Source organism: Quercus suber, unplaced genomic scaffold (genome assembly GCF_002906115.3).
Source record: "Quercus suber isolate HL8 unplaced genomic scaffold, Cork oak 2.0 scaffold_891, whole genome shotgun sequence".
Classification (NCBI taxonomy): Eukaryota; Viridiplantae; Streptophyta; class Magnoliopsida; order Fagales; family Fagaceae; genus Quercus; species Quercus suber.
The window spans coordinates 84418-109315 of NW_027070317.1; the positions used below are offsets into that span (position 1 = coordinate 84418).

Consider the following 24898-nt stretch of genomic DNA (forward strand, 5'->3'; position numbering starts at 1 on the left):
TCCTTTTAAATTCCAAGAACTAATCAGCACGCCTAACTCTTTATGTTTTAAATAAGGCACTACCACCTTATCACCACACTTTAAATATATTTATAAAATTTTAATATTTTTTTACATGTGTTTAGTATAGTTCCTCCCTTTAAATGACTTTGCCCTTAAAATTAGTGCCTAATACATTAGGAAAAAGAATTCAATTCATACTGGTTTGGTGGAAATTGTTTTGCAAATATAATAGACCTTGTTTGGTCATCTAATTTTTGTTTTCCAAAATTATAAAACATTTTTTTCTTTCTAAATATTATATATAAATTTTTAGAACCAAAGACACACAAAAAGATAGGAATCAATGAGGTTTTAAATATGTATTCGAAACCAGTTTTTAAAAAATAATTTTGACATAATTTGTGTCTTTCTCCTATTTTTGAAAACACAAAATAAAATAAAGACTAAAATCCAAATTACATCATTTATATTTGACTGAAAATTATTTTAGTTCTCTAACTTTACTTTTGTTTAATTGAGTCATAGAAGTTTCAAATTTATTAAATTCATTTATTCCATCCAATTTCGTTAAAAAATTTTCATTAAATTTTTTTACATTAAAAAAATCTATTTTATTAATAAAAATATTTTATATTAAATTTTTTTTTTCATTAGTTAATTACATTCACAATTTGCATTTTAGCCCTAAAACAAATGTGGATCAAAATTTTATCTCACGGGGCGAGTGTGGATCCGAGTTGTTCCGGAATTGTCCTGATTCCTAATAAATCCACACCACGATTTCCAGGACACGTATATATATATTGGCCTCCACTCAAAACTTTGCAGTTTCCAAAAATACTCTGCGTTGTGTACATTTTATCTTACATAGAGAGAGATAGAGAAACAGAGAGAGAGAGGCTGTGTGTGTATGAATAGGAGGAGCAGTACGACGTCGTATAAGGGAATGAACGCGGTGAACGGAGCGAGCTCTCGAACCGTACTGATAACCGGAGTGGGCAGAGGGCTGGGGAGAGCCCTGGCCTTAGAGCTCGCCAAGCGAGGCCACACCGTAATCGGCTGCGCCCGCACCCAGGATAGGCTTAATTCTCTCCAATCAGACCTCCCTGACCCCTCCGACAAGCACTTGCTCCTCAATGCTGACGTGGTCAGTCCCTCTCTCTCTCTCTATTTTGTCATGTTGTTAAATGAGTGCTTTAGATTTTGACATTGAATGGATAGGATTTTCAGAAAATTATGTATGTAACTATGTATCTATGTATTGGTAACTAGTTTACATTTTATTTGTAGGTAATAAGGTAATTAAATTACATTTAATTTTGGCATTTTGGAAATTGTGGTATTTGGTGAATATCTATAACTGCCTCTTATGATGATGATTCTTGCTTGGCATGGCCAAACAGGACTCTCAATTGATTTTACACCTTGCGCGATGATCTTGAAACAATTTCATGGGATGGACATTCCCAGTGTTATGTAATACTAGCTTAATAGCCAAAATGACATTCTAAATTAACAAAATTTTGTGTTTATACTTTGTAGAGATCTAATAGTAGCATTGAAGAGCTGGCGCGCATTGTGATGGAGAAAAAGGGTGTTCCAGACATCATAGGTATATTTTTACTTCTCCTATTGCTGGTTAAATTCTTTCTTGACTGTGCTTAAACTTCACCCCATCAGTAGATTTTCCAGTTAAAGTTTCTCAGAAAATAGTTACACATATTTTTGCCATTCTGACTTGTCACTAGCAAAAAGATTTATTCTTGTATTATTTTTTGGATAAATAATGAATTTTATTGAGTCCCGAAGAAAATTAGAGTCACACAAGTATACAGGTATACAGGATGTATACAACTGGGGACAATACAATCAAGCACGAAAATTACAATGATATATCAAATCATAAACCGAACATGTAAAAATACTCCCCACAACAGACATCCAATCTAACAAGGTTTTTAAGAAAAATAGGCTAAATAGTTTTAGATTTGATAAAGACCACTCAGAATCCTCAAAGCATTGGTCATTTCTCTCCCTCCAAAGGGGCACCACATCAAACAATGGGGAGTAGCTATCCAAATGACACCATTTCGATGTTGACCAAACCTACCTTGCCAACAGGCTTGTAAGTCAATAACCATCCTTGGCATTGCCCAAAGAACTCCAAACGATCTGAACACCATAGCAATAGGATAATGAAGCAGCAAATGATCCACTATTTTCCCATTACATTTGCATGTATAACAATAATCCAATATCCAAATATTCCTTTTATGCAAGTCGCCAATTGTCAAGATTTTTCCCAAGGCTGCAGTCCAAACAAAGAAAGCAACTCTAGAACGGATCTTTGACTTCCATTTGCTTTTCCAAGGAAACAGTTGATCACTGGTGCGAATCAAGACCCGGCAATAGTCTTTAACCTCAAAGCCCCTCTTCTTAGATGGTTTCCAACACATCTTATCATCCCCACCCCCATGCAAAGATACACCATAAATAATATCTATAGAGTTTGACTTCCCAATCCTGTACAGCATGTGAAAGTTAATTCCCATTGAAGAATTCCATTGGAAAACTTAATAAGATCTGCCTCAGAAGCCTCCTTATCACAATTAATTCTGAATAACTCTGGGAGACACACCTGTAGAGAGCTCTCCCCACATTACAAATCCTACCAAAATTGCACTTTAGACCCATCATCTAAATGACTTCAAGTGTTGGAACAACCCCATTCTATGAGTGTGGTGTGTGATTTCAACTGCCTTTCACAATTTTATTTTATATTTTACCCATCCCATTGTTTTCATAATTCATGTGCTGTATTGTTTGTCTTTGGAGATACCAAGGTATTTTAATTGATTTAATACTTGCAAGTGATGGAACTTCAGGCTTCAACTTTGTAAAATGTGGTTTTGGAGATGACCGTCATTGCAGCATCACCTTTCATGTCAACTTTCAATATATGTATCACGCACATGCATACATTGAATTTGGAGCATTTTATGTCCATGGTCAAGATATTATGTTATGCTCTTTAGTTAGCCCTGCTCAATGCAAAAGTGTTTTTTTTTTAAAAAAAAAAAAAAAAAAAAAAATCCTCATTGGTACATGAATCATTTGAATATTGATTGAATTTGGAGCATTTTATGTCCATGGTCAAGATATTATGTTATGCTCTTTAGTTAGCCCTGCTCAATGCAAAAGTGTTTTTTTTTTAANTTTTGGATAAATAATGAATTTTATTGAGTCCCGAAGAAAATTAGAGTCACACAAGTATACAGGTATACAGGATGTATACAACTGGGGACAATACAATCAAGCACGAAAATTACAATGATATATCAAATCATAAACCGAACATGTAAAAATACTCCCCACAACAGACATCCAATCTAACAAGGTTTTTAAGAAAAATAGGCTAAATAGTTTTAGATTTGATAAAGACCACTCAGAATCCTCAAAGCATTGGTCATTTCTCTCCCTCCAAAGGGGCACCACATCAAACAATGGGGAGTAGCTATCCAAATGACACCATTTCGATGTTGACCAAACCTACCTTGCCAACAGGCTTGTAAGTCAATAACCATCCTTGGCATTGCCCAAAGAACTCCAAACGATCTGAACACCATAGCAATAGGATAATGAAGCAGCAAATGATCCACTATTTTCCCATTACATTTGCATGTATAACAATAATCCAATATCCAAATATTCCTTTTATGCAAGTCGCCAATTGTCAAGATTTTTCCCAAGGCTGCAGTCCAAACAAAGAAAGCAACTCTAGAACGGATCTTTGACTTCCATTTGCTTTTCCAAGGAAACAGTTGATCACTGGTGCGAATCAAGACCCGGCAATAGTCTTTAACCTCAAAGCCCCTCTTCTTAGATGGTTTCCAACACATCTTATCATCCCCACCCCCATGCAAAGATACACCATAAATAATATCTATAGAGTTTGACTTCCCAATCCTGTACAGCATGTGAAAGTTAATTCCCATTGAAGAATTCCATTGGAAAACTTAATAAGATCTGCCTCAGAAGCCTCCTTATCACAATTAATTCTGAATAACTCTGGGAGACACACCTGTAGAGAGCTCTCCCCACATTACAAATCCTACCAAAATTGCACTTTAGACCCATCATCTAAATGACTTCAAGTGTTGGAACAACCCCATTCTATGAGTGTGGTGTGTGATTTCAACTGCCTTTCACAATTTTATTTTATATTTTACCCATCCCATTGTTTTCATAATTCATGTGCTGTATTGTTTGTCTTTGGAGATACCAAGGTATTTTAATTGATTTAATACTTGCAAGTGATGGAACTTCAGGCTTCAACTTTGTAAAATGTGGTTTTGGAGATGACCGTCATTGCAGCATCACCTTTCATGTCAACTTTCAATATATGTATCACGCACATGCATACATTGAATTTGGAGCATTTTATGTCCATGGTCAAGATATTATGTTATGCTCTTTAGTTAGCCCTGCTCAATGCAAAAGTGTTTTTTTTTTAAAAAAAAAAAAAAAAAAAAAAATCCTCATTGGTACATGAATCATTTGAATATTGTTATTATGATTTTTTATAAATGCGTTATCATTTGAATCTTACTAGTTAAATTTGCTAATTTTGTAGAGGCAAAGAATTTCAAGTTTTTCTTCCCATTCTTAACTCATTTTTCTTCTTTAGTGAGATTTGTGCTTTGCACAATGTAGGGTTTTATGATTCCAATAAAAGAAAAGAGGGTTTTATTACATTTTGAACGAATATAATGCTAGGTGGAGATTTGTTGGCTAGTGCAGCATTTTTTTGATAAATAATGAATTTTATTGATGGCTAGTGCAGCATTTTGGTTCATTGCAGTCATCATGTTTTGATGTGAGGTTTTACTATGCTCTTGGTATTGGTTGTTGCCTGTCATTTATTCTGAATTGTCGTATATGCAGGGCTAATATAAAGGTAGTTCCAGTAAACAATGCAGGTACCATCAATAAAAACAACAAGATATGGGAGGTTCCTGAAGAAGATTTTGATACTGTTATTGATACAAATGTAAAAGGAGTAGCAAATATGTTGCGTCACTTCATCCCTTTGATGCTTACGAGGAATCAAGGAATTATTGTCAATATGTCTTCCGGGTGGGGAAGATCTGGCGCAGCACTGGTATAATGACATGATTCTCTTAATACTTCTGTTGTAAATATTATTACTTCTTTCATTAGACGGATGTAAACCTTTTCTTTTTGTTAAATTATTAATTGTCCCAAAATCTTAAGCTAATAGGAAATAGTGAATTTAATTATTTAACCATAGTTCTAACACTCTCCTTTAAGTGTGGGCCTAAACTCTCCCTTAATAAGTGGGGCCTAGCATGTGTGATTTTTAACATTTTTATGGGATGTAGGGTAAAGCTAGGGATTGAACTCATGGTCTCTTGTTCTTATACTATGTTAAATTACTAATTGTTCAAAAAGCTTAAGCTAATAGGAAATGATGAATTTAATCATTTAACCATAGTTCTAACACTTTTTATTAAATATTACGATAATAATGTAATTTTTAAATCTGCTACTAGACATAGGCATTTCTTCTGAAAGCACTAGCATGAGTTTTAGTAAATATTCTCAATAAAATGTGAGGATGTTTTAAAGAGAGAAAGATCATTATTTCAATGGTGCCAAAGCTCTTGGGCCAGTTGGCTATGCCTTTGTAGTCTTTAGCATTGTTGGAATGTGGTGGAGGCAGATGTTATGAGCTTCTTTCAATAATTTTAGGAGACATGTAAGTTTGAGAAGTTTGAATGCGTCTTTCATTACCCTTGTTCTAAATATTTCTGTGGCTTGGAACATAAGATATTCTAAACCAATTCATTTGGTTAGAAGTGTGTATAAGTTTCTGGCAAAGGTTTTACCTAATAGGTTTAAAAGAATGTTCAGGAAGATTATTTCTGAATCGTAGAATCTCTTTGTTGAAAGCAGTCAAATTTTAGATTCTTCCTGTGTTGATTGAATGTCTAGAGTCTAGAATCAGGAGTCAAATTCCTGGAGTTATCTGCTGCAAGCTTGATACTGAAATGGTTTGTGATCTTGTACGTTGGATTGTTTGCCGGAAGATTGGCTTTGGTGAAAAATGGAAGAACTAGGTTTATTTTTTGCATATCCACTATCAAGTTCTCAATTATGGTTAATGGTTGCCCATCCAGCTTTAATAGAAATTCTAGAGGATAGAGGCAAGGAGATTCAATTGCATCGTTATCCTCTTCAATGAAACTCTCAACAAAATGCCGAAGAGGGTTATGGGACGAAGCTTCTTATTTGGTTTCAAAGCTCAGGGGAGTTGTGGATTTTGAGTATTTCTCATCTTCTTTTTTAAACAACATATTTTTCTATGATGCTAATACTGATCATCTTGTAGCTTTTCTTTTTTTTGATAAGTAACTAAAAAGTTTATTGAAAAAAACACAGCCCCATACATAGGAAATGTACGAAAGAGGCAAGAACATCAAGAAAAAAAAGTACAATGATCAAGCAACCCAGAAAGGGAAAAACAAGAAAAAAAAGGTAAAACCAAACACCATTCGAGAAGAGTAGAGAATAAAAAAGACTTAAACTCAAGAATGGACAGCTCACGATCCTCAAAGCTTCTCGAATTCCGTTCCCGCCAGATACACCACATCAAACAGTGCGGCACAATCCTCCAAATAACTAAATTACGATGTCGCCTGAAGTTGCAAGACCAGCAATCCAACAAATCCGCAACCCTTTGCGGCATCACCCAACAAATACCAAACAAGCAGAAGATCATACTCCACATTTCAAAAGCAAAAGGACAGTGAAGGAGGAGATGATCTACAGATTCCCCACACCCTTTGCACATAAAGCACCACTCAAGAACAACAAAGAGTCTCTTCCGTAGATTATCAATAGTTAAAATCTTGCCTAAAGCCGCAGTCCAAGAGAAAAAAGCAACCTGAGGAGGAACCTTCAATCGTCACACCATTTTCCAAGGGAAGGGAAAGACCGTAGATGGGGATAGAAAATGATAATACCCACTCACCTTGAAACCTCGACTGCAGGCAGGCTTCCAACAAAGTTTGTCAGCACCAACACCCCGGACCTTTGTGGAATAGATCAAGACCAAAAACGAATCCAAAGAAAGTGACTCTTGATCGTTCACTAAGCGACGAAACTGAATGTCCCAAGAAACTCTCCCATCTGCGTAGCACATAACCTCAGAGACCGACGCCTCCCTTGTCCTACTAATACTATATAAGTCTGGGAACTCCTCCTTAAGAGGACGATTCGTACACCACACGTCATCCCAAAACTTCACACGAGTACCATCACCCACATCATACCGAAGGCACTTGGAAAAAATCAACTAGCCACTTCTAATGCACTTCCACAAACACACACCATAAGCCCCCGACACAGATTTTGTGCGCCAACCACCCCACTCATTCCCATACTTCGCCCCAATGACCCTTCTCCAAAGGGCATCATTCTCCCAACCATAACGCCACAACCATTTGGCTAACAAGGCAGAATTAAACCTTCTTACGCACCGGATGCCTAACCCTCCATTCTTCACTGGCCTACAAACCTTAGACCAATTAACTAAATGAATTTTACGATCATCCCCAATACTAGCCCAAAGAAAATCTCTTTGTAATTTCTCCATCCTCTTAGCCACCTTAACAGGAATAGGGAGAAGAGAAAGGAAATACGTAGGTAAGCTAGAGAGTGTACTCTTAATAAGGGTAACTTTACTCCCCTTGGATAAATACAACCTCTTCCAACTAGCTAACCTATGCTCCATCTTCTCCAAGACAGGATTCCAAATAGTCTTATCTTTATAAGAAGCACCCAACAGGAGACCTAAATATTTCAACGGAAGAGCAGACTCCCTACAGCCCAAAATCTCCACTAACTCATGAAGATTAGACACATCCCCAACTGAAACCAATTCAGGCTTACCTAAATTGATTTTTAGCCCTGACATCACCTCGAATCTAGAGAGAATCCCACGTAGAGCTGTAAGATGAGTGCTGTCTGTGTCACAGAATACAAGAGTATCATCCGCAAACAATAAATGAGACACCGACAACAAGGAACCAGCTTCATTCCCAACTGAGAAACCCGAAAACTGACCAGCTGCAAGGAACCAGCTTCATCTTGTAGCTATCAAGTTAGTTCTTTTATATTTTAAATTAGGTATGGGGTTAAGGGTTAATCTTAGTGAAAGTGAAATAGTTCTTGTAGGGATGGTGGAAGGAGTCGATGAGCCAGTTGCAATTATGCATTGTAAGGTTTGCTCTTTACTTAAGAATTATTTGGGCATGCTGTTAGGCTCATCATACAAGGAAGTGGAAGTTTGAAATTCAATCTTGCGAAGACAGTTGGTAGGATGGAAAAGTTATATGTGTCAAGGGATGGAGGTTTACTCCCTGTTCAGTATACTTTCCCATGTGGCTAATAAATTGGAACTATTACATTGGGAATTTTTATAGGGAGGTTTGGGTGGGATTTATGACATCATTGTGCTTCTGGCTACCACCAGGGAGATGTGGTCATTTGTTCTCTCTTTGTTTGGAGTTCATTGGGTGATGCAGTTGAAGGTTGTTGATGTGTTTTTATTTGGAAAAGTTTGTTTTGAAGGCATGGAAATGGGTTGATTTGGAAAGTTACACCTCTTTGCTTGCTTTTGGCTAACTTAATTTCTTTTATGTTAGATTTCATAGATCTATTATAGAAGAATTTCATAGATCTAACATAGAAGAATTTCATAGATCAACTACTTATATAAAAAAAAAAAAAAAAAAAAAAGAGAGATGATTTGGTTGCTCAATTAAAATTTTTATGTCTTTTAGGTAAATCTTTGTATACATATTGTATACTTGAGGTTTTTATTCAAATAAAAGCTATTCATTACTTATCAAAAAGGTTCTAACTAATCCTTTTTCTAATATAAGTTATTTATCACTTATCAAAAAGTTCCAAGTAAAATATCTTGAAAAGCTGGATTTTAAGGATGAGTACAAGATCAGAAATACTTACATTTTTTGTTATATGTAGATTCGTAAATTATAATAATGATATTACTTTATGCAATTCTATTCTATCTGAGAGTTTTGCAATAGCCTTATCTTGGCCTGTGTAACTCTCTCATGGTGGTATTGGCATTTTGGACTCCTTTATCAACATCAAGTGTCTTCTTGCTAAAACCTGATCATATTTTGACAGGTTGCACCTTATTGTGCATCAAAATGGGCCATTGAGGGTCTGACCAGATCTGTAGCAAAGGAATTGCCTGATGGAATGGCAGTTATTGCACTTAATCCAGGTGTAATAAAAACTGACATGCTCGAGTCATGCTTTGGCGATTCAGCTGGTCTGTACCAGGAACCTGAAGCATGGTAAGAGTTTTAATCTAATTTCAGAATTTAATGCTTTCTTTATGGTATTTATGTTGTTTGTTATTGGAATGTTTTGCTTTCTTTATGGTATTTATGTTCCAATATCAGAATTTTTGCTTTTCTCTATGGTATTTATGTTGTGGATTGATGAATTCTCCAGAAGATGTCTTAACATGTTCTGATCTGAACAATTTTGTGGTGCTTACATTCTTATTAATCAATTATAGCAATATATACCTTTGCTTTGGCTGGTTCTATTTGCCTCCCATGCCCCGCCCAATAGGCTGAAAAACATAGAATCAGATTCCTTTTCTTTTCATTATTGAGAAATCTTCATTGAGAACAAATCAAGAAAATGTAATCCTTTACGTTGATCCTACAAGAAATCCTACTGTTCAAAAACTTTGAAATTGATTCATGCATGTGTTTCCCAGAATTTAGAGGAAATCCCTATTCTATCAAACAGACAAGGCAAACATCTTGTGTTGAAGAACCATGTAAGCAAGTGATCTACCCTAGAACTGCCTTTGCAGGATACAGCTTGAAAGCTCATACAATTTGAAAAACTAGCTGCCAAATATTTGAGGATGAGCTAGGTGTGGAAAACCTTGAATTCCCTTAACCTTCTTGTAGAACTGTGAACCAGATGGTGAAGGAATATCATTACCACTACATTCCTTGAACTTTGAACAATACTCTATCAATTCCTTAGGGTGTTCATGTGCTGGGTTTGTTTGGGTTGAGCCAACCTAGATTGGTAGCGTATAATGCCAATTGAAAAGGATAAGGTCTCTGACAGCACTTCCTTTTCAACTTTACGGAACCGACTGGTTCCACCGGGGTTTGCTCATTGATCACCACCAAATTCCATTGATGGCTGAAGAACCACACTTAACATCTCAATTTACAGCCACAAACTTTATTAAAAAAATCCCCAAACCAACAACAGTCATGCCTAGATTAGTAGTTCAATGCCTTTTAATAACATCAATGAAAAATTTGAATCCCATGTTACAAATTGTATCAACCACCACTAGGTTTTGGACATATTTCGAAGTTAAATTTCTCTAATGCAGTTTGGTAAGCTTAATGGTGTGTTTGGAAGTTCGGAGAGAGAGGAGAGTAGGGGGTAAGGGTGGGGAATGAGAGGAGAGGGGATGGGAATAATTACCCCTTACCCTAATTTGGACGTTTTAAAATTAATGGGAAAGGGAATAGATATGCCTCCTCTTTGTTTGGATGTTTTAAAAATTAAGGAGAGAAGAGGGGAGAGGAGTGTTCATATTAATTGATAACCATGACCATCTCTTGTTTTTATTTTTATTTATTATTATTATTTTTTTAAGAAATAGATATAAATTGAAGTCATAAAGGTGAAATTGACAATTTAATATTTTTTAAATATAAGTGAAACCCCTCCCCTCTCTTCTCCCTCCAAATTCCTCCAATTTGGGGAATTAACAAAGAGTTAGTAGGGGTAAGATACCCCTCCAAACCCCTTGCCCTCCCCCCTTAGCAAATAGCCAAACATGGTTTATTAAACCCTCCCCATCCCCTTACCTCTACTCTCCTCTCCTCCTCCTCTATCCAAACAAGGTGTAAGGGATGAATTGGTGAAGATGGGGCATCTTTAGTGGCACCACAACTGTTGAGAGATGAATTGCTGGTGAATGGAAAAGATGAGAGAGAGAGAGAGAGAGAGAGAGTCATTGGCGGGTGATAAGATAAGGAATAAAGAAATCCGTTGGACAATAGGAAATAGTCATGTCTCACCATATTAGGCCAGGACAGGTTTAATGAGTGGATTTTACTAAACAAAACTGCCACCCGAACATTTAGAAATTTCAGGCTATTGGGCCCAATACCGACTAGCCTATTTGTTGGGATGATTGTGCCTTGTTGGGTCCATCAGATTTATGAATGACAGTACCTGGTTTGTTTGTTCTTTTTTTGACAGAAAACAAATTTTTATTGAGTTTAAGCATAAATTTATTAGGGTTAGTTTGATGTTGGTTGCTAATTAAACCATGAAGTTCTAATTGCATCAATGTCTCCCCCATAGTTTCAAGTAAATTTATTACAATCTAGATCCTGAATGAGTCTGTGTTAGGATAGTAAAATTTATATTGTTGGACTCAAAAATTTATGTTTCTCATTTACAACCAGGGCTTTGAAGGCGGCTACAATGATACTCAATCTTACAGCTGCAGACAATGGTGCATCTCTTACTGTTTGATTAAAGTATCCACTTAACACATTTGCCTCAGATTATGCAATTACTGTCTGATTAGGAGCTTTGGAGCAATCAATCCAGAAATGTTTTCTCTACACATCAATTTTGAAATAAGATTGTAAGACACTCTAGTCTGTTTACAGTGTGCTTGACAGGCGAATGGAAATATTGTTCTCATTGATATATTTGCAATTTGTTTTATGCAATAGAATCTGATTATTAACAAGCATTGGGAAGTTTGACTGTCAGGGGTAGGTCTAGAAATCTGATTTCTCAGAGCTGTCAGGAAGATATTCCATCCTGTTCATGACTGTTGGTGACTACCAACAGTCATGAATTAATTAAGAATGTATGAAATTTCATGGGCATCACAATTATTCTGGCATCAGATATTGTTTTGTTTCAATTTAATTTGTCATCATAAGCTGCTGTATGGTTTTAGCAATTATTAGTCAATAAATTATTTAGAATGTTATTCTTTGCACTCCGAAATTTCTCTTCTTTGGACTAAATTACACTATTTATCCTTTTTATTTAGTGGTATTCATAGATACATAGGCTTTTGCTTTGCGTATCAAGGCATTATGAAACTATGAACAATCTATTGTACCATAATGGATTATTGGAATTCTCTATTAGTATTGGCCTTAGTCCAGAGGCTAGGATTTGATATTATCCTTTATGTGAAATTATACTTTTGTGTGTGTGTGTGCGCGTTCATGCGTGTGTATAGTTCTTTCAGCAAGGACCTACCTCTAATTATTATTAGGCGAAAAGCACATTTTCGTCCCTACATTTTCACGCGATTTTCATTTTGGTCCCTAAATTTTTTTTTTACCGCTTTTAGTCCCTATCCTGAAAAACGCGTCTCGTTTTTGTCCCTGCCGTTACATTAGAAACGGAAATTGCACAGGTGGCAAACGGAAGATGACGTGGTCATTAAAATAATAATAAAAAATATTATTTGACATTAAAAAATGCTACGTCAGCACCTAAATTAAAAAAAATTAATTTATTAATTTTAACTAAAGAAAAAAAATTAAAAACTAAAAAAAAAATTAAAAACAGAAAATGAGAAAACAACAAACCAAATTTACATACTTTTCTTTTCGTTAATTTTTTGGAAGAACATGTTCATGTTCTTTGTGATCTTTCCCAGAACATGATTTTACATGTTCTTTGGAAGAACTTGTTTTATTTTCTTTTCTTTGTCTTTCTTGTATTTTCTTTACAACCAAACACACTAAAATTCAAAACTCAAATCAAACAATAATCACATCAACAAATCGATAATCTGAAATTGAAACTAAAAACCTAACCCAGATTTAAGAACACATCATCACCATACAATCCAATCACAATCCTTTCGGCAAGCTTCCCTACTGGATTCCCAACGCTTATATCCAAATACACTTTCTGAGTAACTTTTGATTGTACAGTAGCTTCCTGAAATTTAGCAAAATATAAAATAAAATAAACACACACTCACATTGAGCTCTACATTTCGGAAAAATACTAAAATGTTAGAAACATAGATATTTTCGCAGTAACCAAACAGAGAGTAAGTGAAAACCCTAACCTCAGCACTGGCTCGAACTGGGCTAAGAAACCGGGGTCTTCTCCGAGAAGAAGGGTTCGACGAAGAAGGGAGGTGGCTTATACGCAACGAGGTGGAGAATGAGGATCTCCGAAGCTTGAGAGAGTTACACGTGGGAAACAGAACCCCCTTGTTCGACACTCCTGTTGGAGCCGAGAGAGACCCCACATTTGACTGCAAAATCGCAAGTTAGAAAGAGAGAGAAATGGGAAGAAAATTGAAATTGAAACGGAAACAATTATGTATGAATGTACGCCCTGCTTGGTTGCCGAGAAAGTGTGGGAAAAAGAAATGAAGAAAATAAATAAAGAGTAAAGGTTTTTGATTTATTACAAGGGTTGTAAGTGAAGACGCCATCGAAGGAGGGAGCGAAGAATAAGGTCAGGTGAGTGTGAGAGTGAGAAAGTGATAATAAAGCCAGAATGAAGGGGTTTTTTTTTTTTTTTATAATTTCTGGGTTTGTGTTCTTAAATCTGAGTTTGTGTTTTGAATTTTAGTGTGTTTGGTTCTAAAGAAAATACAAGAAAGACAAAGAAAAGAAAATAAAACAAGTTCTTCCAAAGAACATGTAAAATCATGTTCTGGGAAAGATCACAAAGAACATTAACATGTTCTTCCAAAAAATTAACGAAAAGAAAAGTATGTAAATTTGGTTTGTTGTTTTCTCATTTTCTGTTTTTAATTTTTTTTTAGTTTTTAATTTTTTTTTTCTTTAGTTAAAATTAATAAATTAATTTTTTTTAATTTAGGTGCTGACGTGGCATTTTTTAATGTCAAATAATATTTTTTATTATTATTTTAATGGCCACGTCATCTTCCGTTTGCCACCTGTGCAATTTCCGTTTCTAATGTAACGGCAGGGACAAAAACGAGACGCGTTTTCCAGTATAGGGACTAAAAGCGGTAAAAAAAAAATTTAGGGACCAAAATGGAAATCGCGTGAAAATGTAGGGACGAAAATGTGCTTTTCGCCTTATTATTATTATTTTTTGAATGCTTTGGACTTTGTATTACCTCTCAATAGCAACCATCTCCCATTGAAAAAGAGGCCTGACATCCTGTTAGGGCTTGGAGCTTTCAGAGACTGATATCCTGAATTACTCACATGAAAGCATGCATGCACATCTAAAAAAAAAAAACTAAACTAGCTAGTGTGCGTTTAGATGACTTATTTGCTTATTTATTGAAAGTAGATCAAGGTATTTTTATACCTTGAAAATTGAAATTTAGAAAAATTATATGTTAGGGAGAGAGCACTTTGAAAGACTTCAATTGAGTAGTTAATATAATATATAGAAACATCACTTAACCTAAAAATTTAAGGTTATAAGTTAGGCATAGCTATATTATATTAATCACTAATTTTTCTTATTAGTATTTAATTTGAGATTTTACTTATTTGTGTATACGCAACACTATATATAGGGTAAAAAGGTAAATAAACTAAAAAAAAAAACCTTGAATTCACACTTGGAATAAAAAGAAACAAAAATAGTTAAATACTTAGATGAGACCTCATGAACTATGAAGAACTTTTGAAGGGATCCTATGTCCTTATATTGCATGTCTAAATAATTATTCACATGAAAGCATGCTCATCTAAGAAAACAAAAATTGAATTATAAAGAAAAATAATTTCAGAGGATATTTTGTATATACCATGACAATGTTTGTTATTCTCCATTATTCTATTTACAAATAATAATAATAATAATAATAATAAATAAATAATAATAATAAATTAAAGATATTACATTAATCAAAAGGTCATTATTGCGTTGATTATAAGCGTAAAGTAGGAATGATAGGGGATCCGATCGAGTAAGAATAATGGAGGAACAATTTTTGGTGATGCAAGATATGCAAAGAAATAGAAAACCAGTCTACTATTTAGGCTGAGAACCGAGGTGGTATACTATGCATCTGATGCATGTTTTTTTCCCTCTCACATGAAAGTGAACTCTATACGTGTCTACCTCCATGTAAGAGAGAGTAAACATATATCCGATGTATAATATATTTTCTCCCGACAACCAATATGTAGGATTGCCACTGTAGCTGAAAAAACGTCCCATTCTTTGGGAAAAAGAAAAAGGAATCTTAGATCCATATAGTCCTTTATTGATCCATAGGGGCCAAAATGGCCAAATACCACAATTTTTTGAGATTTTTAGCAAAAAATTATTGTCTCGAAAATAAATGGCAATCTACCACTTTTTCTAGTACTCGAGTTTGGTGAACTCGAGTACCCTATTTTGTAGTTCCACTGTGGCTGTTGAGCTGGAAATTGGCGATTAAAAAAAATGAAGTGATACTCGAGCTTGGTAAACTCGAGTACCATGCAACACAATACTCGAGTATAGCAGGATCGAGTACCATTTATAAAAAAAATACAAATTTTTTTTTTCTACAATACTCGATTTTACCAAACTCGAGTACTGTGTAATTTTTTGTTTTTTTTTTTGCTTGAGGATAATTGAAAAATAAACATAAAGAAAAAAATAAGTAGCTTTTCTATGTTTTTATTTATTTAAATAAAAGCATTGTAAGATATAGAGATTTTAATTTCGAAATATAAATTAAATTTCTACATTGATTAAAATTGTTCATTGTTTTCTCATAAAAATTGTTCACTATTTTCTGTATAAACTATTTCGAAATATAAATTAAATTTCTACATTGATTAAAATTGTTCATTGTTTTCTCATAAAAATTGTTCACTATTTTCTGTATAAACTATTTCTACATTTTAGTTTATACAGAAAATAGTGAACAATTTTTATGAGAAAACAATGAACAATTTTAATCAATGTAGAAATTTAATTTATATTTCGAAATTAAAATCTCTATATCTTACAATGCTTCTATTTAAATAAATAAAAACATAGAAAAGCTACTTATTTTTATCTTTATGTTTATTTTTCAATTATCCTCAAGCAAAATGTAGAAATAGTTTATACAGAAAATAGTGAACAATTTTTATGAGAAACCAATGAACAATTTTAATCAATGTAGAAATTTAATTTATATTTCGAAATTAAAATCTCTATATCTTACAATGCTTCTATTTAAATAAATAAAAACATAGAAAAGCTACTTATTTTTATCTTTATGTTTATTTTTCAATTATCCTCAAGCAAAATGTAGAAATAGTTTATACAGAAAAAAAAAAAAAAAAAAAATTACATAGCACTCGAGTTTGGTAAAATTGAGTACTGTAGAAAAAAATAATGTATTTTTTTTTTATAAAAGGTACTCGAGCCTGGTATACTTGAGTATTGTGTTGCATGGTACTCGAGTTTACCAAGCTCGAGTACCACTTTATTTTTTTTAATCGCCAATTTTCAGCTCAGCAGCCATGGTGGAACTATAAAATAGAGTACTCGAGTTCACCAAACTCGAGTACTAGAAAAAGTGGTAGATTACCATTTATTTTCGAAACAGTAGTTTTTTGCTAAAAATTTCCAAAAATTGTGGTATTTGGCCATTTTGGCTTGATAGTAACTACTACTTACTGTTAAGTCTTTTACCTGAGCTATATGATTTGGTTCTGCATGTAGTTGTTTCCATAAGCTGGTAAATGGTTAAAAAATTAGTATATCTTCTAGGCTAGTGGTTTACAACTTGCTCACACTTGACTTAAAAGTTAAAAGTAATAGAAACATTACTGTTTACCTTTTTGTTTGTTTCGTTTGAAGTGGCCAAATAAAACAAAAATGTATTTAAGTGTCATTAACAAGTAATGGAAATTAATCAATTATATAGTTATTTTATATCAATTCTTTGTGCTAAACCTAGAATCGGATGTTTTTATCTCAATTTTGCCAGTGATTCAGTTTGAAACTGTGGGTAATTTTTTTTGGTTGCTTCTATCATGCCTGTGACCAATTATTTGATATCGTGTGTGTGATTTTTTTTTTCCTAATAAATTGGTCTAATAATTAAACAAAATCATACCATCACTTTGTTTGGTCACAATAAAAATAAGAAGAGATAAGATCACTTTGTTAGTATTTATTAATTAAATATATTTTATCAAATTTTCTAGTATGTTGCACAGGCCGGTTAACACAACAAACTTTATGGCATTATTACTCTCTTTAGTAAACCATACATTACCATTGGAATGTTGAAAAAATAAATAGGTATTATCATTATCATTCCAAATTATTGCGGCATGCAACTTTGTTCCACCAAGTGGGCCATCATGAGTTAGTGATTTGCCGTTGTCTAAAATGTCAAACACCACCTCTTTGTAATTTCTCTCAACATTTTTTAAAAGTGATTACGTAAAATAAGAAATATAAGTTTTATATTAAATTAGACAAAAAAAATTTGCGTTGGGTGATGTGAATGATTTAAGAGACTTAAACAAGATGTCACTCTACCCCATTTTGATATTTTTAAAGAGAGTAAAGATACTTGGATCAGGTGATACTTGATAGTAGTTAGGTCCATGCACTTCTCTTTCTGTGCATATGAGATGTCATGTTCAAATGCTTATCTACGTTAAAATATGTGGTAACAATAACCTTTGCCAGATGCTTGATCAGTTTCAATCAAAGTGGAGGAATCCATTCTTTATTGTGGCTCTGATATGTCTCTCTCTAAAACACATGGTCCTTGGATGAAATGGAAGTTCCAACTTCCTATTTGTCATTTTGTACTAACTTAACCTCATTTTGATGTTTTTGAGGGATAAGAGAGACTGAGGGAGAGAAGATGAAGGCAACTTACATGTCACGGCAAAGGGGCTTAAAAATATGAGAAGCTAATTAAACCATGAGACATTCAAAATCTTATGTATCCATATATTTCTGTCTATCCATAAATCTTACATCAAATTTCACATAACATGTTTATGTGTCAATTTGTGATTGGAGTTCAGCACTTACATAAGAGATCATCATAGGTACTTGCTGAAAAAAAGAAAAATAAAAAAGAGCACTAATCACGATATAATACTTAAGCATATTGTGAATTTGAGGGGAGACATTCTAAGCATTTCTTATTTAATATCCAATGTTTCAAGTTGATTCACCAGTGAAAAGTATCTCGTATATTCAATCAAATTTATATCACTCATTCGCTTGTGGAATAATGACAAATGCACGTTACAAAGACAATTCTATATACAAAGTTGCAAGTCGCAAGTTGCAATTCAATAATCAATAAGTATAGAGTAGTTATAGGCTAGAAAAAATGTGTTCTTAATGGTGGAATTAAGTCAAAACTAATTCTTTCTCAAAAAAAAAAAAAAAAGTAATTATTATTTTTAATAACATTTTATATTTTTCATAAAAGTAGTATCAAAACTTTTCTAAAATGGTTTATTAACGAATGTCCTAAGGGTATCTGTTAACCGGACCTATAATATTTTTATTCATTACAAAAAAGGGGAAATGTTAATTTAGGTCATTGGTTTAGGAACTCTTTTTAGAAACATCTTATTGGGAGAATAATAAAACAATAAATGTTGCTGACAGTTTTTTTATATTTCTCATAAAAGCAATGTCAAAAATTTCTTATTATGCTTTATTAACAATTGTTCTAAGAGCATCCGTTAACATGACAAAAAAAAAAAAATGCAAACCATACATATATATCCAAAAAAACTCAATATTGTGCATGTAAGCCAATGAATCATTAATATGTATATTTTATTTTTTAAAAAATGTGCATTACAATTCATAATTAAGCATTTATTAATCTTTAACCTGTGCCCTTATGACACTCATTAATAGGAACCTTCATAATAAGGCAAATACTCTTATGGCATCCACATGACATCATTCATGGTCAATCAATAGATAGCTTGGTTGCCATGAATTCCATAAGGGTAAATAATCACACTTAGTGTTTTCATAAACTGAAAGCATGACTTGAAATCACAAAGGTTTTGTAGCTAAATTGACACCTCCCCATATACAAAGTGCTTGGGGGTTTAGGGGGGAAAGAGTTCGAACTACGGGGTTAGTAGCATGTTGTAATTATCTCTCAATTTTTTTTTTTTTTTTGCAAAATACCCTATGTGTGTATCACACCTGTTTGAACTAAACATAATCCAATCCCAAAACCTAACATTCACTGCCAAGTGCCAACCTCTAACTCCAACTCCACTACCACCTTAAAACCTACGCATAGGAAACTGGCTTGAAAATTTTTAATTATTCTACTAAATCCATTATAGTCCGTGGATGAATCATTAGATTTGTTTATGTTGTTTTGATATTCCTCTTATTTCACAACACATTATTGGATGGAACTCCAATCAATTCAAAAATATTTGTGCTAATTTGTCATACAACCTTAAGGTTATGACTTATGTGTGTGATACTTAACCCAACATAAATTTCCCTTAAGAATTAGTAATCTTACTATATAATTTAGTTTTGATTTGATGGACTAAAAAATTTATGAATTTTAGGCTAGACATATTGTGGGGCCAGGAAATCGTACAGCCACGGCTCACTCCAAGCCAGGCCCAAATGGCCCAATCCGAGGAAGGATGACTACCCAAGGCCAATTTGGGGAGCAAACTCTTCTTTGGATCCACGCCGAGGATCCCCTCGTCCTCGGCGTACTAAGGATAACTGTAGGGGAGGGGGGACAGACCCAGAGCAAGTTGTCACCTCAGCACTTAATACGTTCACCTAACCCTTCTGGCCGCATTAATGGGGATGCAACCTCCGGGCAGGGCTACATCGATCAGGGTGAACCACTTGAGCACGGATACGACCTTTGATGGGACAGGCAGCCAGAGGGGAGGCCAATGAACGATCAACAGAAGGAGGAAGAGAGTAATATATAAGGGAGACAAGCAAAATGTAATAGGAGGTCTTTGGGGGGGTTTTAGAGTGAGAGGAAAAAAGCCTCATCGGCCATGGGCCGAAGAGCATCCCCTAGTTGTAAATTGTTCAAAGTATTTCTTCAATAAAAGGAAAAGATGTTCATGCTTCTAGGACGCCGGTCAGCGCCTAAACCTTCAACCTACTCTCTACAAATTCATTGTTCTGGGTTTGTTGGGCCTATAACCAATCTCTTTTGGGCTTAGGCTACAAACACCGACCCTACAATTGGCGCCGTCTGTGGGGAGGATTAGCGCGCCGGCCGGCGCAACAGGCAACGGTTCTAAATAATTGTTCTATGAAAGGTTGGTGGTGATGCAAAAAAAAAAAAAATCGCAGAAAGATAATAGTTCAAGACAAAAGATTCAATAGCAAAGAAAGGGAGCTTGGTATTATTTCATAGAAAGAAAAGTTACAGATTACAATAAGAGGCTCAGGCAGGCGTGCTTTACAACTATTCCTACCAGCTAGTTCTACAATCAGAGGCCCAGGTGGACCCGCCCTAAAACTAGCTAGAGGGAAGTGTCAACCCGTGCTTTTATTGGCATCAAGAGAATGGGAGAACTTGACACTAAAAGCAGGGAAGGGGGAGGGCCAGCTTGTTTCAAGGCCACCAATAACCCCTTTTTCGATGCGGCGGAGCTTGAACAAAGTGAGGAGCAGATGCAGGCGCACCGGGACACCCTCCCTCGTGATGTTCCCTTGATTCTCTCTAGCCCTCACGAGCGCTGGCCGTTGGAGACGGCAGCGCTCGGGCGCCATCCATGACGTGAATTCACACATCTCCTCCGTCGGGGGTGCGCTCCGAGGAGAGATGTTAGGTACTCCAACGACATCCCTCCGGGCCACCATGCATGGCACTATCAAGGTTACACCTAAAATCTGCCGCACCGGAAGCCCAGTGGGGGCTGCGGCCACGATGGCTCTTGGCACGGATGTCCTCACACTCGCCCAAAGCCGCCCCATATCTACTGACTCCAGTCACAATTCCGACGAGGTTATTAAAGGGGCTGGGGGAGCTGAAGGGGTGTGTTCTTTCTATTTGTGTTGGGAGGTTCATGGTGTGTGAAGAAACCTTCCCCCTCGAAGAGTCTTATATAGGGGATAAATGTTGGTGAGAATTAATTTACGCAGAATTCGAAAAGAGAGCTGTCAACAGTGCTAATTATGAGCCCACCAAATTCCAAGGGGACCGTAGACCGTTGGATTTATGCTAATTCACGAGGACATTAATGAGGGCGCATCTCGCGCACCGAAACGTCAAGCACGGAACACGAACGGCCAAGGGACGCTTCGTAAGTGAAGAAATGGGGGCTTGAGCTAGAGGCGAGGTCAACACCACGTGTAAGATCAAAATCCGACTCAAGGAAGAATCATCTCCAGTAGAGCGGTCTGAAGACAAACCCCTACTTACCGAAATGAAAGCGTTAGACAGAACCAAGGCACTGCATGGTCCTCGGACTTAGGCCTATGGGGAAACTACTCGCTCCTCTACACCTGGGTACTAGACAGAACCAAGGTATTGCATGGTCCTCGAACTCAAACCTATGGGGAAACTAGATACTTACAGAGAAATGAAAGCGTTAGACAGAACCAAGGCACTGCATGGTCCTCGAACTCAAGCCTATCGGGAAACTACTCGCTCCTCTACACCTGTGTACTAGACAGAACCAAGGTATTGCATGGTCCTCAGACTCAAACCTATGGGGAAACTAGATACTTACAGAGAAATGAAAGCGTTAGACAGAACTAAGGCACTACATGGTCCTCGGACTCAGGCCTATGGGGAAACTACTCGCTCCTCTACACTTGGGTACTAGATAGAACCAAGGTATTGCATGGTCCTCGGACTCAAACCTATGGGGAAACTAAATACTTACAGAGAAATGAAAGCGTTAGACAAAACCAAGGCATTGCATGGTCCTCGGACTCAGGCTTATGGGGAAACTACTCGCTCCTCTACACCTGGGTACTAGACAGAACCAAGGTATCGCATGGTCCTCGAACTCAAACTTATGGGGAAACTAGATACTTACAGAGAAATGAAAGCATTAGACAGAACCAAGTCACTGCATGGTCCTCGGACTTAGGCGTATGGGGAAACTACTCGCTCCTCTACACCTGGGTACTAGACAGAACCAAGGTATTGCATGGTCCTCGGACTCAAACCTATGGGAAAACTAGATACTTACAGAGAAATGAAAGCGTTAGACAGAACCAAGGCACTACATGGTCCTCGGACTCAGGCCTATGGGGAAACTACTCGCTCCTCTATACCTGGGTACTAGACAGAACCAAGGTATTGCATGGTCCTCGGACTCAAACCTATGGGGAAACTAGATACTTACAGAGAAATGAAAGCGTTAGACAGAACCAAGGCACTGCATGGTCCTCGGACTCAGGCCTATGAGGAAACTACTCGCTCCTCTATACCTGGGTACTAGACAAAACCAAGGTATTGCATGGTCCTCGGACTCAAACCTATGGGAAAACTAGATACTTACAGAGAAATGAAAGCGTTAGACAGAACCAAGGCACTGTGTGGTCCTCGGACTCAGGCCTATGGGGAAACTAACCGCTCAATCAGACCGTTGCGCCGAACAGAACAGAGGCGTCGCATGGCCCTCGGCTCAGGCCTACAGGGAGGCCAACTACAGAACATCCCAAGTTAGGAAAGGACCAAGCACCACAGGGCCCTTGAGACGCAAGAGAGCTTCCCATGCATACGTTCTCTCTCCTTATCATCGTTACTGGCGCAACTGACCGACATGTAATTTAAGCTAAAGTCATACAGATCTAAGGAAGAAAGGAAAAGCAGGCAGCATTTACACAAATAAACAACTCAAATAAAGGGAAATCAAATTCGTATTACAACGATGAGTTCGTAAAAATTGCATGGCGAGAGCCACAATACATAGAAGAGAAGTATAACAAAATAAAATGACAACGTGAAAGCAGGACGAGCCGAGACGCCGGGGAGCCTACTCCTCTTGCTCAGGCTAGACAGAGGCAACCCCTGACCCCTCCGAGCCCTGGCCTGAGGGGATAGTCTGCGGGGGTACGGCGAAAGCAGCTACTTCCTCAGTGGTGGGGGCTGGATCATCGGAAGGGATCTCCACTATCTCTGGGGGCACCTCCTCACTCGAATGCTCCCCCAGTTCAGCTACCCGCACCTCTTCAGCAACCTCCCCAACCTCAGGATCCTCAGGGGCGGCCTCACGGGTAGCGGGGGGATAATACACGTTCTTCGCCTTCCACAGGTCAAACGCAGCCTCCACCCCAGCTTGTTTGAGGGCCTCAGCCCAGACCTGGGAACAATATCGCCTACACACTCCCGGGACTTGAGCCTTGTAGTCGGCCTCTACTACAGCCACCCCATCAGCGTAAGCTGCGGTTTCGGCCTCCTCCTTGGCACGCTCGGCGATTTCCTTGCCACGATCAGCCTCGTCCTTGGCCCGTAGGGCCTGGTCCCTGGCCCATTCTGCTACCCTCTGATTCCCCTCAGCCTTAGCCACGTCAGCCCGCAAGTTAGTAATCAGATCCCTCGCGATCCGCAATTACTCCTCCGCCTCGCGTAGGCGCCTCATCTGCTCTGTGGCCTGGTTCTGGGTGCCCTCAAGACCAGACAACGCATTATCCCGCTCACTGGTCACCTCCTTCAGAGCCTTTCGGGCCTTGACGAGGTCAGCTTCGAAATTCTTCAGAGTATTGGTGGCCTGGTATCGCCAGTCGCGCTCCTTTTTAAGGGCATCCTTCTGGTCGTTTGCCGCCCCCTCCAACGCAAAGATAGCTTGGACAGCCTGTCAAAATGACCAGTGTGATGAGCCCTATAAGAGGAAAGGAGTGGGAGAAGAATTGAGGTTATAGCCCTTACCATCCCCACATATCGCTTAAGGCTGAGGAAGACCTGCTCGCTCGTCAAAGAGTTAAGCTCGGCCATGTTCGCCGGGAGCAGTAGGCTCCTCTCCAATGCGTCTGCCACGCGCGTACCCTCGCCCTCGTTGAAATCCCTAAGAGAGGCGTTATCCCTCAATGGCTCCCCGCGAAGCATCGGGGCTTGGAGCCAAGCGTCAGCCTCGGACGAGGTGCTGTCGGCGACCTGCCTATCTGGACTCCTCCCGCCTATCTTAAGCTGCTTGGACGGCCGCAGAGCAGTGTCCTCCTCTTGTGAGGACACCGTCCTATCCCCCACGATTCTTTTACCCTTATCCTTCTTCTTAGGGCCAGCAGGCACGGACCCAGAGGGCGAGCGCGTCTGAGAAGGAGAAGGAGGAAGCTTCTGCCGAGCGGAAGTCGACTTAGCCTTCGAAGGAGGAGTAGGAGTTTTTTGTTGGGACTCTCTCGGCTGGCCCTCAAGCAAGTCCAACAACTTGGTGGTGGGTTTCCTCTTGTAACCCATTGTCGGCTGAGGAGGGGTTTCTGAAGCAAGGAGGTCTACTTCGCTCAAATTGGGATCACCCAAGTCCCCGGGAGGATCCTCGGACTGATCAAGATGAGCGAAAACTTCAAATGCGTCCCTTTCCACCTCTGGAGCTCCCTCGGCAGCCTCGGCAAACAGTTGGGAAGAGGAGGGGACGGCTAATGTGACAGCTTCCTGGTCGGAGGGCCCCTCGGGGAACGAAAATCTGTCCTCGGTCACAGTAATCCTCTGGAGCCGAGGATCGTTGGCGAGGATGACGTGCTTCGGAACCAGGAATGATTTCTGGGTAGGTGTATAACCCAAAATTATGTGGGCAACCCTAACCTGGTTATCGTCCTCGTTTATGTACACCGGCGCCCTCAGTACCTTTTGCAAATCTTCCCG

At 37.6% G+C, this 24898-nt stretch overlaps 1 protein-coding gene and 1 long non-coding RNA gene across 2 annotated transcripts; one reads left to right on the plus strand and one right to left on the minus strand.

Annotated features, from left to right (window-relative positions):
• The first annotated feature begins 722 nt into the window (after nucleotides 1–722).
• Nucleotides 723–12060, plus strand: LOC112018335 (NADPH-dependent pterin aldehyde reductase). The gene is made up of 5 exons (XM_024050853.2): nucleotides 723–1150; nucleotides 1546–1615; nucleotides 4971–5164; nucleotides 9244–9416; nucleotides 11583–12060. Exons 1-5 carry the CDS (start codon nucleotides 914–916, stop codon nucleotides 11650–11652), a joined length of 744 nt encoding a protein of 247 aa, XP_023906621.1. The 5' UTR covers nucleotides 723–913; the 3' UTR covers nucleotides 11653–12060.
• Nucleotides 12061–12987: 927 nt separating this feature from the next.
• LOC136065228 (uncharacterized) lies at nucleotides 12988–13687 on the minus strand. The gene is made up of 3 exons (XR_010626858.1): nucleotides 13580–13687; nucleotides 13229–13420; nucleotides 12988–13095 (listed from the first exon to the last, which is right to left on the minus strand). It is a non-coding gene; the product is annotated as an uncharacterized LOC136065228 (long non-coding RNA).
• Nucleotides 13688–24898: the final 11211 nt, after the last annotated feature.

What these genes read in the sequence shown, in the direction of transcription:
- LOC112018335 (XM_024050853.2), top strand. Translation starts at nt 914, where the DNA reads ATGAATAGGAGGAGCAGTACGACGTCGTATAAGGGAATGAACGCGGTG. An exon ending in GGGTGTTCCAGACATCATAG is followed by an intron (nt 1,616 to 4,970) that starts GTATATTTTTAC and finishes AGGTAGTTCCAG; the next exon opens with TAAACAATGCAGGTACCATC. An exon ending in TACCAGGAACCTGAAGCATG is followed by an intron (nt 9,417 to 11,582) that starts GTAAGAGTTTTA and finishes ATTTACAACCAG; the next exon opens with GGCTTTGAAGGCGGCTACAA.